Source organism: Gekko japonicus, unplaced genomic scaffold, assembly GCF_001447785.1.
Source record: "Gekko japonicus isolate JY-2015 unplaced genomic scaffold, Gekko_japonicus_V1.1 scaffold1379, whole genome shotgun sequence".
NCBI classification, from domain to species: domain Eukaryota; kingdom Metazoa; phylum Chordata; class Lepidosauria; order Squamata; family Gekkonidae; genus Gekko; species Gekko japonicus.
In genome coordinates, this window is record NW_015163644.1 from 228782 (window position 1) to 248336 (window position 19555).

The following is a 19555-nucleotide window of genomic DNA, read 5'->3' on the forward strand; positions in this document are numbered from 1 at the left end:
TTTGCTTCCGCTCCCCCCCCCGTTGTTTCGCTTAAAAGTTCGTGTGCATGGGAGGAGCCCCTCCCAGCGCTTGTTTCACTTCTCGGTCCGTGGGGTGGGGAGCTTTCTTTTTAAATTATCATAGATGCTTTATTCTGACTCACGTTCATATTGGTCTTCCAACCTCGTTTAGTCTCTGATTCGATCGCTCAATCCCCAGCGCTTGTCCTGGTCAGCGTCACTAGGTTCCATACGGACACTCCCAGGAGGGACCGTTGGGGCGGAGAGGCGCCTCAATTCCCCAGCATCGCGCTGGCGAAGAGGCGACCTCTCAAAAGCCCCATGGCTAGAAGCCCTTCGCCGGGCCTCATGGGGGGCAACAAGCCTGCGTACCCCCCTCCCTTGCTCAAAAGCTAGTTGAATTTCTAAGACTAGACAGGTGGCAACTCAAGTGAGAGCCTTAGCATAATTCTTAAACAATCTATCCAAAGAGACTTGTTTCTAAGGATGGGCATGAACCAGGAAAATGCAGTTTGGATCGTGGCTGAACCGAACCAGGAGTCCAGTTCACAATCAGGATTTGCAGAAAGTCAGAAAAATAGATGAGCAATTCATCACGAATTTCCCCCTGTTCCTAAACTTTAAAGGGACTGCAGAAGACAGCCCAAAAAACAGCCACTTTGGGCTGTCTTCTGCAGTGAAACAGCTGTGTGGCAGGGAGCAGAAAGGCTGAAAAAAAGGTGTTTCGGGCTGTCTTCTGCAGTGAAACAGCTGCAAGGTGAGGAGCACCTCCCCGCTGCACAGCTGTTTTTTGGGCATCCTTAAAAGTTTAGGAACAGGGTAAAACTTCTGTCTAATTATTCTTTGTGGTTTGGTGCATGCCCATCCCTATCTGTCTCTCCCCTTCTGTTGCCATCTTCTGCCAGCAGGTGAAGACTTCTTTGTTCCACCTGGCATTCCCCCTCAGTGATCCCTCCTTTCTGCCCTATCTTTTAATTGTTGCTTTTTATATTTTCATATCTGTATTTTAGCTTTTAGGTTTTAATTATTTTAATAATCTGTACAGATTTTAATGGTTTTTAAGATGTGATATCATTATGTATGATTGTTATGTTAACTGCCTTGGTGGCCCTGATGAGAAAGGAAGAGTAAAATTTTGTAAACAAATAAAATCCATCCCAGCTGTCACATCTTGTCTACCCCTTACTGATATCTGCAAATGAACCTACCATTTGCTCGAAGAGAGGATGGAAAACCGATTCCTTTCACTCTAATTGGCTGTCTTTTTTATTCCCATTGATAACTCATCTTTTTCACCCTGACTGGTTACTTTTCTGTCATGATGCTTTCAAACTATTTTTTCCCTCTCAGTATACAGATCTTAGCTTGTCTTTTGTCTCCTTTATTCTCTATATTAGAGCCTGAGAGTCATGCCTACTTTGATTTTGCTACTCTAACTCTTCTCCCTATAATTATACCCCCCTTTTTAAAAAGCAGCAAGTGAATTCAGTACTTACCCTTTTCATGGTTCTTTTTTCACAGAGGTATAGTTATTACCAAATCAAAGACAAATCATACTGACAAGCTATATTTTTTATTTCTACCCAAAATCTCCACCTCAGTCTCATTTCTGTGCTGTTCAATGGCTGTTACTACTCAGGTGTCACAGTGGGTAGGCTGGCCCCCATTTTGTAGGCAGCTGAACACTAAAGCAGGTTGAGTCCAGTCAGTGGCACCTTTAAAACCAACAAACTTTTATTCAAGGAATAAGCTTTTGAGTGCAAGCATATTTCTTCAGATACAGCGAAACACAATTTCCTCAACCACTACACATATCTAACCCCCCATCCTCTCTCTACCTACATGTAATGGTTGAGGAAATTCTGTTTCACTATATCTAAAGGAGTGTGCTTGCACAAGAAAACTTATACCTTGAATACAACTTTGTTGGTCTTAAAGGTGCTACTGGACTCAAACTTTGTTCTTCTGCTTTAGACCAATATGGCTATCCGCCCGAAACTAAAGGGAGCTGTTGACATCTGATCTGAATTCCAAGGCATCCTGATCTTCCTGCTTTCAAGGATCCCTAATCACCTTCCTTTCCATCATTCCAGTAGCCTACCAGACCGACAACTCTCCCCCTTAATCCTTCTCAGTGGTCTGGTTCACCGAAAGTGGGGCGTTGTATTTGGAGTAACTATCCTCCTCCTTGTAGCTCCAATCTTATAAATCTTATAGCTAGACTATGGGTTTTGTATCTAAGTGTAAGGGTCATGTGAGTGAGTTAACTTAAACATATCTAAGAACATAAGGAATAGGAATACATATCAGAACAAGGCTACCAAACAAGAAAAGAACAAAAAACAAAGCACTAACTCAGTTTCTCTGGCTAATTATGTCACCTTTGCGTTTCTTTGTGAGAAATGGACACAGGACAGCTGGAATTTATAAACCAGAAGATGGCTGTTCCTGGCTCCTCTTGGATTGCACAGATTGCATGGAATGAGCTGAATCTAACGCCTTCCTCCCAACTGAGAGGGATTATGTTTGACCTATCCTGAAATAGGGGGAGGGGAATGAGTCCCACATTTCCTGCCAGCTGGCCTCTAACCAATGAGATTCATTGTGCTCCTCTGGCTTTTAGGGCTGCCCTGGTCAGGATATTCCTGGGTGTAAGACTTTCATTGCCTGGTTCACACTGAGGTTGTAAAATAGGCTCTCTCTCTCTCTCTCTGTGTGTGTGTGTGTGTGTGTGTGTGTGTGTGTGTGTGTGCTATTAAGGGGCATCCCACATAACACAAGGTCCATCTTTGGTAACAAAGATGAGGAGGAAGAAAAAGGACTTGGGCCAGGTACCATTACCATAAGATAGAAAATATATGGCATCGCATTTATGTCTAGGGCCTTAAAACACATCGACTCATGACAGAAAGGCTGCCATGGGGAAATACCAAAGGATATCAACCCTTTGATAAAGCCAAGGACATACCAAGCTTGATTCTTTAACATTCCCACTTGTATGCATTCTTGCAGCTTTCTATTTGATATTTACTGTTAGGGGATGCACATTTGCATGAATGTAGGTTATTAGCTCTAACAACATTCAATCCAAAGGATGGGGTGGGGCTGAGTCAGATTGTGCTATCCTCTTCCTATCTGATGTTCACACAGAGGTTTACACAGAAAGAATGAACCAGAAATCTGCACAGGGCTCTCCCGTCTTCTAGTTGTTTGAACCCAAGTCTTAGTGTGATGAAAGACTAACAATACAGTATAAAGTATTTCTCCCAGCTGTTGATGTGTTAGATACTCAAGGACTACTTTGCCACCCTCCTAAATCCCTTTCTCTTCCCCCTCCCTACATTGGAGTGAGTAGCTGGTTGGGAGCATCACAGCATAAGGTGCTGGGGGGGGGGGGGGGGGCTGGCTTTCAGGGGCACCAGAGTGGGTGGAGTGTCCCATGTCTTCTCCCTGATCCTGTGTAAGTTTTTTGACGCCTTCATATTCTCTGTAGTGGCCTCTCCACTCTTCCCCCTCCTCTTCTTCCCCCTCCTCCTCATTTTTAAAAAGGATGCAGTAATTAAAAAAAATTGCAGTAGTGAAAGACTAACAATACAGTAAATATATAAATAAATATTGTATTTTGGTCTCTAACACTTGTTCAGCGTCACATTTCCTCTGTTTTTAATAATTCTTCTGCATGAAATAAATTGACAGTTATTCATGACCTGCCATACTCCAAAAAGCTCATTCTTTAGTTAGTGCTTAAGCTGAAACTTGGATTTCTTCTTCCAACGCCATGACTCATGCTGTTCTAATCCTATCCTATGCAGCTCTTCTGAGTCACTGTGGCTGAGTTGGCTTCCTCCCCTTTTTTTCTCTTGATTTTCATGCTGTTCATTTATTTTTTTCTATTCATGTCATTATGATCTACCACCTCTACCCATCCTTTTTCTTCCTTATCTTGACTTGACTTCTTCGCTTTGCTTTTCTTGCTTTGTTTTTTCAATAAACATGAATGTTCAGAACACATCAGGAAATCAGATTACCACTGTGTTACTCAATCATTTTACACCATTTTGTCCTCACCTTTTCTTCACTCTTCAAGGTATGAGGTATGGCTCTCTTTACAATCCCAGTTTTAATGGCAGCATAGAAGCTGACAGAAAATCAAGTAAATAGTTTGTTTTTTTAAAGTGGTAGTACATCCAACGTAATTTTGAAAAGATATAAAAATGTACTGCCAGCATGTTTCAAGGCACTGATCGCAAACAGAACATAGGTCATATTTGTGTTATACCCTTTCTCCTTTTACCTAGTATAATTAAAATCACTATTAAGTTGGCATAAATTCAGTTTAAACTGAAATGGACAATAATGTTAGTGATTCATTTTAAGGGAAAGAAATCTGAAGAGGAATGGGCTTGAAGCTCTAGCTAACTGATTAATGTAGCATCTGAAATGAGGTTCACATATCTCTTGTCTTATGTCTGGGCCTAGACAGTTGCAATCTAGTATATTTTTCAACCTCCTAGCTCTGCAATGAAAGTAATACTTTCACCAGTCATCTACAGAAGAACTCAAGGCAAGAATAAAAGGCTCAAAAGAGATTAGCAGAAGCACAATATATTTGGGCACAGAGAGAAAACCCACAGGACTGTGGGCAATTGGCCTGGTAAAAAGAGATTAGAACACCAAGGCATGAAGTGTTTCAGTATTTATTGCTAGTCCAGGGCTCAAGATAAAGATTTAGATGGCAGAAGATCAAATAAAAACATTTTTTACAAGAAAGCGGGGGGGGGGAGGGGGAACCACCAAGGAACTAAGCTTCTTCAAAGACATTGATCAGCAGTGAGTAAGATGGCATGAGGGATCTCTTAACAAGATCTTGAGAAAGTTCATATATGAACAGCTATAATATTGTTAACACCACAAATTGCACTATGGGTAAGATGCAGTAATGATGGCAAGACTTTTGATAGTCCAGATAAACACAACTTCCTACAAAATCCAAATCAATTTATGTGAGCTTCAAAATTTTCAACAGCTGACGTATTATAGAGAAACAGAAGTAAAGCTAATGAAAATAATCTTAGTATTTTATTTTAAGAAAGACAAATAGGAAGGAAAAAAGGAGTGATTACAGGTGAAGCTTTCAATTTCAAAGTGGCAGGGAATCTACACCCTTTGAAACCCAGAGAAGCACTTGAGTCTCTCTGTTCACCCTACCCTGCTTTTGAAACAGCAGAAGGTATTTTGAAGGCTTGATGGAGTCATTACATTTAATAGGTCTCAAAATCCAACTGCATAAGATAAGACTACAGTGGAGAAAGGTATCCTGTGTTGACCACCTCCTCCCTTTACATTTCACGGTTCAAAAGAGTACTCCAGGCACTGTATAAAAATGGGAGTTTTGTATTTCTGAATTTAGCTAGAAGGTTTAGAAAGACCTTGTGTTCATCACTGGAAGAGACCTAAGTCAGTGTTATCATTTTGGAGGGCACAACACACAGGTCCTGCTTGTGTTATTCTATCTTCCCCCAACAACCCTTCCCCAGTCCCATTGCTGCTAAGCCTCTCTCTCCTCTTGTGCCTTCCCCTCAAGAGTATTCCACAGCTTTTATATCTCAAATCGCTTCTCTCCAGTTTCTCATACCACTCCTGTCAGACTATTTTGTCCCCCCTGCCATAACATTGCCTCTCCAGGTATATTGCTTCCTTCTGTAAGAAGAGATGGAACAAGGGGAATCATCATTATCACATCTGTACTACATAGGTCTTTTGAGTTAAGATTGGTATCCTATGCACACTTACAAAGGAACAGTCCCCACTGTGCACAACAGACTCTACTTTGGAATAAACATGCCTAGGACTGGGCTGTAAGCTCCTTCCCATATGGCTCAGTTTGGCAACCCCAGCATTTATCATGCAGCCACCTCTGTCACTTGTGAAATGTTTACGTCGTCATTAAAATAAAAACAGCCATAGAGAACTTTTGCTAAGCCTGAGGTAAAGTTTACCATAAGTAGTAAAACTGAGAAACAACAAACTACAATCAAAACTCTAAAAAGTTTCTACCTGAATTATTGATTCACAAAGTTGGGCTACAGATGTTCGACTCCCTTCATCTTCATCTAGAAGGAAAACCACAGTTGGGTGGTAGCAAGCACTCTCTTTGTTGTGAAGCATTCGCTTCCCTTCCTCAGAAAAGAGAATGGCCAGGAATTGCAAACAGGCCACATACAAGCCAGGGTGACCACCAGAATGATGCACACATTCACATACTGTATCTAAAAAGACCAAAAACATATCAATTTTATGCTGCAGTGCTTGCACAGGGCAATATAATACAGCTACATATTCAAGAATATTATGGTTGCATATAGAATTTTGGGCTATAATACATTGAGTTCGAGTATGACTTTGAAATGCTCTCTTTAGCCAGATTTAATTTGAATTTGGACACCTGACTGGCATTTCGCAGCTTTTCAATCAGCTACAGGGCTCCAACAGAAGCCGTTGATTACTGTTTGTATCTTGAACAGATTCAGCAGAGCAACGATTTGCCAAAAGCCACATCCCTCTGGAGGAAATCATAGGATTGTGAGGGTCAGTTACCCTGGAATGGATTCAGCAATATTTCTGCATGAAACATGCTTCAGATATTATGGAAAAAACAGTAATATTGTTAAACACAACCGTTTTGTGTAGTAAGCATAGTTCTGGACTTTGACAAGGGTGACTGTCAGTCACTACAGAAAAGCTTAGTTATCTGGAAGATTATTATCCAGAATGCTCAGTTAACTGGCCACATCCAGGTGGCAACCCCCCCCTCCACCATACAACTGTGTCTTTGGGCATGCAAGAACCCCACTCTAGCAGGCCATGTTGATGCCTGCAGCCATCGCTAGGCTTCTGAAAGCTGATGTCATGCTCGGGTGCCTGCCTTGACTGGCCAAGAGCCAGCTCTGCCAGAAGGCTTGCAGGCAGCTGGCCTGCTTTTCTGCCTGTTGAGCAGAATGGCTCCAAGAAGCTCAGGGGAAGGTCCCACCAGGCATAGCAGCTACTGCCATGTCAGTCCCAATGGGATGGGGCTTGGTCATTGCAGATTCTTCTGGATAGGAGGTACAGCAGAACACCAAGCTAGAGCATCTGGCACATTTGTTTAACCAGCAACCCTCTTTTCTCATAGGTGCTGGATAACAACTTCTTGTCTCAGTCTAATTTAACTCACGGAGTTGAAGATATAATGGAAAGAAGAATTATATTATGCTTCCCTGAACCTCATGGAGGCAGTGCAGGGTAGATAGGTAGTAAATAAATGTTAACTATTTATGTCTACAACTCCAGTATCAGTACCATGTCTCCATACCTGCTGGTAAAACTTTGAGAGAAAGTATTACCACATTGGTTTCAGTTAGAACCACATTCAAGTTTGCCCCCACATGATCCTTAATTTACGGGACAGGATGACAAAGGATTACATTTCCATGAATAAATGTTCTAAGGAAATGTGCTTGCTTGTAAGTCTGGGTTATCTTACTTTGGACAATGACTTACAGACATTTCTTTGGCCCATGAGCAGTTTTCTGTCACGTCTCACCACACAATGGGTTTAAGAAATTTTATCACAGAAAGTATCTTGATCAATCAATCACTTAATACTGCCTATTGGATCTTTCCCCTTTGACTCCAAGTAAGCAAAATTCACCAACAGTGACTATTACAAGGTGATTTGAGACTATTTTTAAATTAATAGTTTGCCATTTTGTGTTAGAAATCTGAAGATAAAGTCCTGAAGCAGTTTTTTAGTCTAACAAAGTATGATGCCCAGTCTAGACAATACACCCATCACATAGGATTTCTGTTCTCATCTGACATATTTATTCATTCATAAGAGTTATCACATGCACTTGGTGTGTTGAATTGGTAAGAAAAAAGTCTGGTAAAGGGCCAATATTAAACACCTAGTTGAAACTTATAATATACAAAAATACATGTATTTATTAGAAAGACACTGAAAAACAAATAAGGGCCCAATGAAAGCCTTGTTAAACAGCCAAGTGGCCTGAACACAAGGGCAATACACATGACCTGACGTGTTTCCGCCCTATTGGGGGCCTTCTTCAGAGGTCAAACATTTTGAAGTACACGTAACAATAATACATATTACAATAAGATAACCAATAAGTTCATACTGGACCAAGAAAAGGAAGGTTAAGCAGCAAGATCAATAGACACAAGACAAAGATGTTTGTGAGGCCTCTAAAGATGCAAGTCATGTGTCTGGTGCCAAATGCACAGCTGCTGAATTAGAACATCTTCCAATTTTGGTCCAAAAAGCACCTGTTAGAGCTAGAGTGTCCTCAAGCAAACAGCCCTTCCTTTGTTGAATTTGTAGCCTGCTGCCTCAGGAATCTACCTCAAGAATTATGAGATAGGGGAGGGTTTAATTATCAGGGGGAAAGTGTACTGCCTTTGTTTTATTAACAAAAAAGAGAGAATTCCTATAAAGAAGAAGAAGAAGAAGAAGAAGAAGAAGAAGAAGAAGAAGAAGAACTTGAGAGAACAGCTATGACAGAACTATGGCTTGCCCAAGGTCATACAGCAGCTGCAGGTGGAGGAGTGGGGAATGAAACCCGGTTCTCCCAGATTAGAGTCCATGCACTTAACCACTACACCAGTGGTAGAAGGGAGTGCCACCACTTTGAAGGACACAATAAGGTCACTGGCTACAGTAACGATTATTATGCAGAAGTAGAGATGCAAAACTTCCAAAATCAGCACAACACTTGTAGGAAATTCATTTTTGCCTGCATATAACTCAAATGTGGCTCTTGCATCTGATGTCACAAAATATGTGTGGTAAGCAGAAGAACCCTGTGTATAGTTCACCCTCACATTGTCTGATGTGCTGCCTTATAGGTTGAGCAGATGCAAACAGTGATGGGACTCCTGCACCTTTAAACAGTTGTTTAGAGGGAGTAGTTGTACAGAAGATTTTTCTACAGTTCCAGCTTTTCTCCCTTACGAACTAAATCCCACTGATCAACATGACTTTCAAAGGGATACAGGAGCCCTGGCCTTATTTGTATATGGTCATCCAGTGAAAAAGAAAAACTCAGGCAGTACCAGTCTATTAAAAATGCTGATAGTAACAGCATTGTTAAAATAGCTCTGAACACAACATTTTTTTAACAAATATGAAAGAACACAACTGAGCCATGACAAAAGGTGTCAAAGCAAACAAAAAAGTTACAAATCAGTCGGGCATCACTTGCCAATTGTACAAATGCTACATCCCTTTGAGCATTTAATACTAGGTGATTAGAACTCATTCTTGCTTCTTTAGATCTTGTAGCTACTAAGGCATTGAGGGGGGTGGAGGTGTTACCAATTACTGCAATCCAATGCTTTGCGAGTGCTGCAGTCACAGATGGGAGAGCAGTACGTCCACATTTTCTTAACAGCGTAGCCAGAAGGCTGAATATGTCTTCCCAGGCTTGGTGAACTGCAGCAGATAATTCACGCTCTGCCAATTAAGCACACAAATAAAGAAGTACACAGATCTCAATGTGGAAGCATCTTCATAACTTACAATTAAGTGAAATTAAATTACTTGCAACTAAATGAGAATGTGTCCATACAGCAAAGTGTTTCTAGTTTCATAACTTATAAGCCTGATTTAAGACAAAGACAAATGACTAATATTATAAACAAGCATTTTAAATTCAACTAAACATCAGAATGGAAGAACATGCATTAACTCCCTTTTAGCCAAATCTTTTTTTGTAGCAGAACTTAATATTTCAGGATGATGGCCATGAAACGAACAAGCATGAGGATTACCAGGAGAAGCAGAAATCAAAGAAGTGTAAAGAAATTATACATGTTGGCACTACAGCAAAGACGCAAGATCTTAAAAGACACACTGGAGAAATGACAGGAATAGGCTAACTGGAGCCCAATAAGGAAGAGGCTGTGGCTCAGGAGGGTAACATCAGCTTTGCATGCAGGCGGTCCCAGGTTTAAACCCCAGTATCTCCAGTTAAAAGGATCAGGTAATAGGTGATGTGAAAGACCTCTGAGGCATTAAAGGGCCAGTCCCAGTCAGTCAGAGTAAACAAGACTGGTGTTGCCAGATCAATATGACTCAGGATGTGGCAGCTTAACAAGTTTAAGACATGGCTGGACATGCCCACCCCACACAAAGAAGCTCCCCAGAAATAATTCAGAGTAATTAGAACAAATTCTTATAGTCCAAAGGATTCTTATCAAGAATGGGTCACCCCTCCCCTGCAAAGTGGTCCTTGTATGAAGTTGCTCTCAAACCTTTCATTGGATTACTTACCAAAAGCAACAGGGGTAGTTACTAGTGATATGTAGAAACAACTGGAGATGCTCAGGCTTTTACAAATTTTGCACACGTCTGCATTCTCAGGCCTGTAGCAACAGCAGTCTATACATGCTGTCCTCTGTCTCACTTTATTAAGTAGCTCAAAGTGGGCAGGGGCATCAAGAGAGCCCCCACTCATAGTCTGAGGGGCTGCACTAGAATCTCAGTTTTTTAGGCCCTGTCAAACATCACTACTGCTAGGATTTGGAAGCCTTGAAGGAGCTTGATCAACACTGACAGAATAAGTGAAGATCTGCAAACAAGATTATAGATTTAAATTATTTGGATGGGCAGGAAAAATAAAAACTGTGGAATCAATCAACTGACAGATTTCATGACCCAAGACCTGCAGCAATCTATCTTCTCCTTTTACCACAATAAAGTTACCTAAGCCATCCTTTGAGCGAATGGAAAGGACCATGAAGGTATTTGTTAAGAGAGGTGTCAATAATTTATCCTGCATCACAAGCTGAGTGTCTGTCAACAAGCATGACTGCAAGAGCTGGGACAATGATGAGATAAACTGCAGTAAAAATAAAACCTGTTGAAAGGACAAAAAAGATGGTTTAGACAACTGTAGTACATTTCTACAAAAATTAAACTACTTTAGTCATGCATTTCAGAAATGAAGTTAACATATCTGTCAGTCATAAAATGCATTTTAGAAAATGAACCTGATAACTGACATGCACAAATTCTTACTGCTGAACATTTGAAATCTACAGCAATAAATCGCTGTCGGACACTTTCAGGCTGCAATCCTATATGAAGTATTTGGAATTCTGGTCCACTGAATTGCAAGGAAATGTGCTGAATTTTCATTATGTTTGATTACAAACAAGAAAAAGAGGTTTTGAAGATGTCTATTGATTTTGGCATGTCCATTTGCACCCTTAATGTACAAGAACTTTTTCCTCCTTCATGTGATTCTAGCCAATCAGGGATCACACAGTGAATTTAATACTGTCATATTGTTGAGTACCTTCAAATCTGCTGTGACAATGGGGAGATCCTTCTTCATCTGCCTAATACCCAACTTCCTGAAAACAATTTCGGTGTGCTTTTTAAAGGTTTCAGTTTGTATAGTCTCAGTATGTTTTACTGTGAGACTTAATACTTATTAGGTATATGGATCCCAAGTTCTCAATCGTTTCGTATCTAAACAAATTTTAATTGACACATAATACTCTACATGTCACATTAAAAACTATTTTTAAAAAAAGATATCTATCCAGCTTAAAATAACAGATAGAAACTGATACGATACATTATTTATCTAGCTCACACTCTCTTTCACAAAACAATTTATACTGGAACATGAGATCAAAGGACCTTTGATACCACTGCTTTATATTCAGTTGTACTGTATAACTAAGTTATATAACAGCTACCTAAGGCTCTGAAATTTGCAGATTAAAATCACCCTCCAAATTATTGATGAAACCGAGATTTAATGCATACTGACATATGCAGGCATGCCAGCTCCCATTCCTCTATGCCAAATTTAATTTAAAAAGAAAAATGCCCTAAAGATGGCTCTCTTTTCCATTTTCTAAATCAAGCATTTAGTTTCTCTTTTATGGTTAACGTATTATGTCTTTCCTTCAAAAAGAACCACCACACACAGCATAAGCCAACACTTCTCAGTTTCCAATGCTTCTTACAATCCCAATTGTAAAACACCAAACTGGCAAGATGATTTAGTTCCAGTGGATTGTTGCCCTCCCCTCCTATTCAATCCAAATATTAATGACCATTCTGGGGTACCAGCATTGGTGAATCCTCATGCCCCTAGCTACCTGTCAGATTCCGATATCACTTTATGCAGATGATGTTATTCTTTTACAAAAGAACAACAAAAACACAAATGTCAAACAAGCATACTTGAATCACTAACCTGAATTTTTGTATACTCCATATGAAATGTCCAAGGAAGAGGCGATTTCATTTCCAAGATACATCTCTCTATCAAGCTTGAATTTACAAGGCTAATACAAATCCCACCCCAAAAAGACTCCATTAGATCAGCAGATATAGACATTTACTTGTACACAAACATGTCATAACGGAATCTAGGCTGGCTGAATGTTAAGACAGAAGCTCTACATACAGAAAGCATTGTTATTAAAAAAAAACAGTATTTCAGTCCAAACTTTGTTTCAAGTCATGGATTGCTGGAAGACAAGTGCAACCATCTCTTTTTCGCCACTGAATAAATGTGATATATGAGATTGGTCCTTCAGATCAGTGTAAATGTCTGACTGTATGGAAGAATGCATTCATGTGCAATTTATTTTCCTCCCCCTCCAAAAGTGGAGGGAACTACAGTCTCCTAACTCATACACATGGCAGAAAGGTACACTGCTCTTTTACCAGGCCAAAGTCACAAGTAGCATAAAGACTGGGGTGAAACATCTAAAGTAACCGTTGGTAGGAATGGAATTCTGACCATAAAATAGTGCAAGGAGAAATGGCTCCATACTCCTTCTACCCTCTCCATCTGCTTTGAACAAATTGTCAGTCCCCTTTCACTTCAGTATATTAAGTTAGTTTACAAAACTTATACGCGACCTTTCTGCCCTCATAAAGGCCACCAAGGAAGCGAACAAATTCAAACATACATTACAAAATCACATTTTAAAAATCATTAAAACCAACAAAACACACAATTAAAACAGATAAATCCAGAGCTAAAATACACACAAAAACATTAAAAAAACAAAGAAATTTCAGCGAGAAAGAAATAAAGCGGATGTTCCTGAAGCAACAACAGAAAGCAGAAGATAGACCTGAGAAAGTGGAGGAGAACAAAGACACAGAAGAAGAAGAGAAAGATGGGGAAGACTGTGATACCATCTCGAAGAGTCTGGCAAAACTCTTTGATCCTGAAGCAGAACTTGGGGCTGTTGCCCCTAAACCATTTAAAAACTAATCTGGACTTTGATAAGAGGAAAGGAAATTGCAAAACAGATTAATTTTGATAGCCTTATTTTTAACGCATAACTTTAATTCTATGATATTTACACTTTCGCTAAAGAGATTGTGATTGCTTGCTTGACACTTTTGCATTAGAATCTTCATGTTTTACTATTAAGATAATAGAGATGTATCAACAACCTTATATTTCTCTATTATAGATCCTTGTTACTCTTTATTTTAGGTTGTTCCATTACCTTGACCCTGTAGTTTTGTAGCTTAGAAAATAAAAAATTTAAAAGAAAAAAACATTTAAAAAATTAAAACACTGGGCAAGAGATCACTGAGGGAATGCCAAACAAAACAAAAAAGGGTTCCAAAGTTCTGGTGCCATAACTGAACAGGCCATCTCTCAGGTTACTACCTACTTAATCTCAGAAGGAGGGATCACTGAAAGCATGGCCTCTAAAGAGTGGTTGGGCAAGTTCATCAGGGGATAGGCAGTGCTTCATTTATGTTGGTCCCAGATTGTATATAGCTTTAAAGGTCAGCACCAGCACCTTGAATTGTGCCAGGAAACAGATAGGGAGCCAGTGTAGATGTGCCAAGACTGGAGTGATATGGTCCTTAAGACCCATCCAGCCAATATCCCAGCTGCAGCATTCTGTACCAACTGAAGTTTCCAAACACTTCTCATGGGCAGCCCCCACATATACCACTATATAAATCTAATGCAAAATGTAGCTATGCAGTATATTGCTTACGTGTGTAGCTTGGTTCTTATTTGCCATTTGGCAATTCCAGGGTATTACCTGATAAGACTTGCATTTAAAAGGAATAGACAGTAGAAGGGTGCCTTCACCATTCAGTTCAGGGTGAGTGTAAAATACGGCTAGCAGTGGTGAAATCTTGTGTTCTTGGTTGATAATAAAACCAGAAGTAGTTATGATTTATCCAGAAGGAAGACTAAGCATAGAAGCATTGCACCCACTTGCAGTCAACACTCGGTTGGGCTGGGGAACTTCCTAGATCACATTTTGACATAAGAACATGTTGGCTGGTGATTTTAATGCTTGGACTGGTACAACCTATGAAGAACTTTTCTTTAAAATTTTCAAAAATCAGTTGATAAGTAGCTTTTTCCTGGAGCCAAGAAGATTGAGAGATATTAAGATCACCGTGGTGGGAAGAGATTAGCCTCTCCAATTACTAACAATGAGCTCTCAATTGTTAATGGTTGCTCACCGGTCAACAGCAAGGGGGATTTTAGACTTATCAATCAGTGTGGCACCAGTGTCATTATTTTATAGTATCACCTATAGTTTGTTCAATCTGATTGACTTATTGGAGACAACAGAATATATGGGTGGTGATCATTTACCTTTGCAGTTAATATTAAATACCTCACAATAAAACTTTCTTCCATCTGCTATCCCTCTTCAGTTAAGCCAGAATCATAATAGACTTAGACCACTGCATTGGAACAATGGTATTATGAAGGAAGTCAACTGTTTAAACAGTCCTAAAGCCTGTCAATTTAAGGCTAAAACTTCCACTTGTTCTTCCCTGGAGAAGGACTTATTTGTAATGAGTGAACTGATAAAACTGTTTTAACCATTATATACATCTTATGGTCTGATCAAGGATCTGCAAGGCCTGGGCAAAAAGGATAATTGGTTTGATACTGATTGTAGGGCATTTAAAAGAGAAATTCGCTACATGCATCGGCAATTCAAATTATGCAATGACAGAAGTATACTCAAACTGATATTGTTGAAACGTGAATTTAGAATGCTTATTAAAAACAAAAAAGAGCTGCTTTTAGTTGTATCATGGCAATGTTTAATTTGGGCTTCCAAACAAAAACATTTTAAAATCTTTTGGCATATGACTGCAAATGAGCTAAATACTAGATCCTCACTTCCCTGTTATATCTCTGCTAATTGCTGGGAGGCACATTTCAAGGCCTTCTTTGTCACACCATCTGCTGAAAGTATCCTTGCCCAAATGGTCCTTCCTCCAAAGCTTCAGAAATAGCCCCCTTTTACAGTATTAGAAAATTAAATTTTAATATCTCAAATGAAATCTGGCAAGGCACCAGGACCTGACTTGATACCTGCAAAGTGGTTTAAAGCAAATGCCAACTGGCGGGGCAGAGATTCTGGCATTGATATTTACTCAAATCAATGAGACAGGAATTATGCCCACCTCTTGGCAACATGCAACAATAGTCCCTATCTATAAAAAAGGTGATCTAACAGACCCTGATGCTCGGAAAGATTGATGGTAAAAGAAGATGAGATGGTTAGACAGTGTTATTGATGCAACGGGCATGGAGTTGGGCAAGCTCTGGGGTGGAGGACAGGAGGGCCTGGTATGATGTGGTCCATAGGGTCACAAAGAGTCGGACTCAACTGTGTGACTGAACAACAACAAACTGACCCAAATAGTTATCGGCCCATAAGTTTGCTATCAGTGGTGGGGAAATTATATGCTTCTTTGCTATATGAGAAGTCACTTGTCTGGACTGAGGATGAAGCCAAACTGGGTCGAGAGCAAGTTGGATTCCGTATAAGAGTTAGTGCAGTTGACCTCTGCCATACTCTTCAATTTATTGTAGACAAATTTACCAACTCAAAAGATGGTATTTATGGATCTCAGAGCACTTCTGACTCAGTGCCTAGGCAAAGATTATGGGTCAAATTTAATAAATCATCTATTGATAACTGTCTCCTTTTTCTGATCCAACAGCTATATGATCAGCCTAAAGCCCAGGTGAGATGTGGCCCATCTGGTGAACTGACCAGGGCTATTCCATTGAGTAAAGGAGTCAAGCAAGGATGTATCCTTGCTCCATTGTTATTTAACTTATATCTCAATGATTTAAGTTCTCATATTTCTTGAGAAGAATTTCACTCACCTGGCCTGACTCATGTTAATTTACCCTTTTATATGCAGATGGATACTGCTCTTCTGTCAAGATCTGTGGTTAGCCTACGAAAGCTTATAGATTCGTTTTCGGAGTACTGTTCCAACAAGGGCTTAACTATTAATGTTATTAAGTCGAAGGTTATTATTCTCAGTAAAAAAAAACCCCGGGGGGTTAAAGAAGTACAAGTATTCAGTAGCAGATCAATCCATTTCAAATATCTAGGAGTTATTTTTTTTCAAATAAGCCTTTCTCGGAAGGTACACTTGAACTCTGTTTTAAGAGTTGCTATGAGTATTGGGAAGGCCATCTCAAGATTTTATTACTCATCTGATGGCCAATATGTTCCTGTGACAGTTAAAGTTTTTAATGCTAAAGTCTCCAGGCAGATGTTATATGCTGCCAGGGTTTGGATAAGAGCAGTAACAGACAATATCAACAGATCACTATTGAGATTCCTATATAATATTTTGGGAATACCTAGATATGTATCCGGATTAGCTCTGAGAGCCAAAGTTGGGGAGATGTACTTTGAAGCAAAGACCTGGGACACAGCATTCAATCTGAAAATCAGGATCCTAAAATCAAACCCAGAATCAAGCCTCCTTGGACTAGTCAAGTTGGACCATCACAAATGACTGGGACAGATTAGTGGATCATAAATTATCATGTTTGGGCATGATATGACAGAAACAATGAATAGACATCATCAGAAGATGTCTGAGGGACATTGATTATGAGAGTATGTGGATTAGAGCTCACAGAGCGCGTTCATCTTTTTCAGTAGGCATTTTTCATCCAACAAAAATGCCAAACTATCTATCTGAGCTAACTCTTCCAAAGTGTAAAAGGGCATTCATGCTTGCATGTCTGAAAGCCCTACCTTCAGAGGTGCTGCTAGGAAGATCCAATGGAATTTCATATTCAGATAAGACTCTGCAATTGTGGCAACAACAGAATTGATTCTGTGGATCATATTCTTTTTGACTGCCCCAAATTTTCAGATCAAAGAACTGCATTGATCTCTCCATTAGTTATAGAACTGGTACCCAGGAATGACTGCATCCCATAGATTTTCCCCATTCCACCATGTTTCTGAGATGCTTACAATATCTAAATTGTCACTGAACACCAAGCACTCCAGCTCCCCCATCTTGGTTCAGAGACTTCTAGTATTAGCAAATAGACACCTATGTTTCCCTCTCCAGCAACCCTCACCTCCCTTGTGTCATGCCTGCCCCTGCTGATGTCATGCCTGCCTTTGCTGATGCCCCTGAACAGGCTCCTGAGGACCCTGAACAGGCTCCTGAGGACAGTACTGCAGCAGAAAGGCAAAGACTGGATCCTGTAGCTGAAAGCTATCTAAGTGGTGAGGAGGATAGAGCCTCCCAGGGAACACCTGCAAGGGATCAGTCTCTGCTGCAGCCCAGTAATTCATCATCAGACTCGCCTCCACCTGTAACCAGGCTCAGGAATGTAAGAAGACAACAGCTGAGAGAGCAAAGGCAGAATGCACGCATGCGTGCCAGAAGATCTCTTAGCCCTCTAGCCCTGCATGGGGAACCGGCAGTACTTCTGAGAATGCTACCTTTGAGGTCCTGGCCTTTAACTTTCTGCCTAATAACCTAAATATTTCCTCCAGGACCACACAACTACATTTCCCAATGTCACTGAGCCAACATGCACCATGACTGCTGATTCCTCTCCAGTGCTATCAACCTTTTCTAGACAATGTGTATGTGATGTCCACAACATTTGCACCAGGCAGGCAAGTCACCATATGGTCAAAATGCCTGTCACAGACCCCATTCTCTATATTATATCAAATCATCCACTACCAGAAGCACACTTCCCTCCAGCCCCCCAGGGGTATCCTCAGTACAACAGGATATTGGTCTGTCACCCAAGGAAGGGGTCCCTTCTACAGGATCGCATCTCTCCTCCTTAGACTGACTCCTCCGACCTCAAGACTCTCACTCTCCACAACAGCAGGTACGGGACTATTCTGTTAAGTCCCTGAGGGTCTCTTCCCCAAACCCCTCTCTCTGCCTCAGCTTCTCCAGGTTGGCAACCCTAGCTCTAAGGGAACAAACCTGCTCCTTAAAAGCCACAAGCTCCATGCAGCGAGCAAACACCCATGATTTCCACCCAGTGGGTAGATACTTGTACATGTGGCACTCTCTGGAAAACAATGGATAGCCCCTGCTCCCCTGCTGGCTTTCTACCTTCATAATTGGTTAGTGGCTTAAAGGTATCTAGAGTGATGCAGCACCCTCAGGCCTGATACCCAGGCTAAGAACCACAGGCTAAGAGCCCTTTGATTCTTGCCATTTAGCTTGCACCAAGGGTTCATGCCTCTGCCTAGGAGGAGCCTTACAGTTCATAGGCCTGCAGCCCCTGCCTCCCAACAGCAGCAGCAAAAGGTGGGGCTGCAATCAGCTCCAGACAAACAGACCTTGCTCAATGAGTAACAGACCAGATAAAAATACCACTCTCCACCAATCAGCCTCCAACACTGTCTTCTCACAAAGCAACCTCAGTTAATGCTCCCCAGTAATTTAGCAGTTTAGGAAAGGCAAAAAACACAACAACAAAAGAAGAAGAGATTGGATTTATACTCCGCCCTTCACTCAGTGTCTCAGAGCAGCTTACAAACTCCTTTCCCTCCCCACAACAGACACCCTGTGAGGTAGATGGGGCTGAGAGAGCTCTGACAGAAACTGCTTTTTTACGAACATCTCTGATGGAACTATGGCTTGCCCAAGGTCATCCAGCAGCTGCAAGTGGAGGAGTGGCAAATCAAACCCGGTTCTCCCAGATTAGAGTCCGCACACTTAACTACTACACCAAACTGGCTCTCTCAAAACCACTCATATTCCCAGCAGCTCTTTCTTGGGTTCTTTCTCCCAGCCCAGCTGGCTCAGTTCTCCCTCTGCCTAGGAGTCTTGCAGTTCCTACTATACCACTATATTACAGCAGTTCTACCAGGATGCTTGGCTATTGTGTTAGTGGACAGAATCTTCTAATCTAGCAAGACATTTTTCCCTCTTGTATTTGTAGAACAATATAATATAACCACATTCCTAAGTCCATTATATAGTAAAAGCTTTTCTTTCACTACATACATACACACACAGAGAGACCTGAAAGGTTTGCATGAATGTAACTGCCAATTTATGCAAAATGTCACATTTTAAGACATTAGTCCAATCCATCTTAAGAAATTACGTGTTGTGGGACTGTTGCATAAACACATATCCTTTCCATGCACAAGCACTGGATTTGGTGTCTTGACATATACGTCTGCTTGATAGGCCCATATAAGAAACTAGCTA

At 40.7% G+C, this 19555-nt stretch overlaps 1 protein-coding gene across 1 annotated transcript in view; it reads right to left on the reverse strand.

The window, feature by feature from the left end:
* RTTN (rotatin) overlaps positions 1–19555 on the reverse strand; it is a 143398-nt gene that overhangs the window by 26526 nt on the left and 97317 nt on the right. Inside the window, 4 exon segments of the mRNA XM_015407629.1 lie at positions 6058–6269; positions 9374–9511; positions 10763–10916; positions 12273–12363. Coding sequence (XP_015263115.1) covers positions 6058–6269; positions 9374–9511; positions 10763–10916; positions 12273–12363 — 595 coding nt within the window.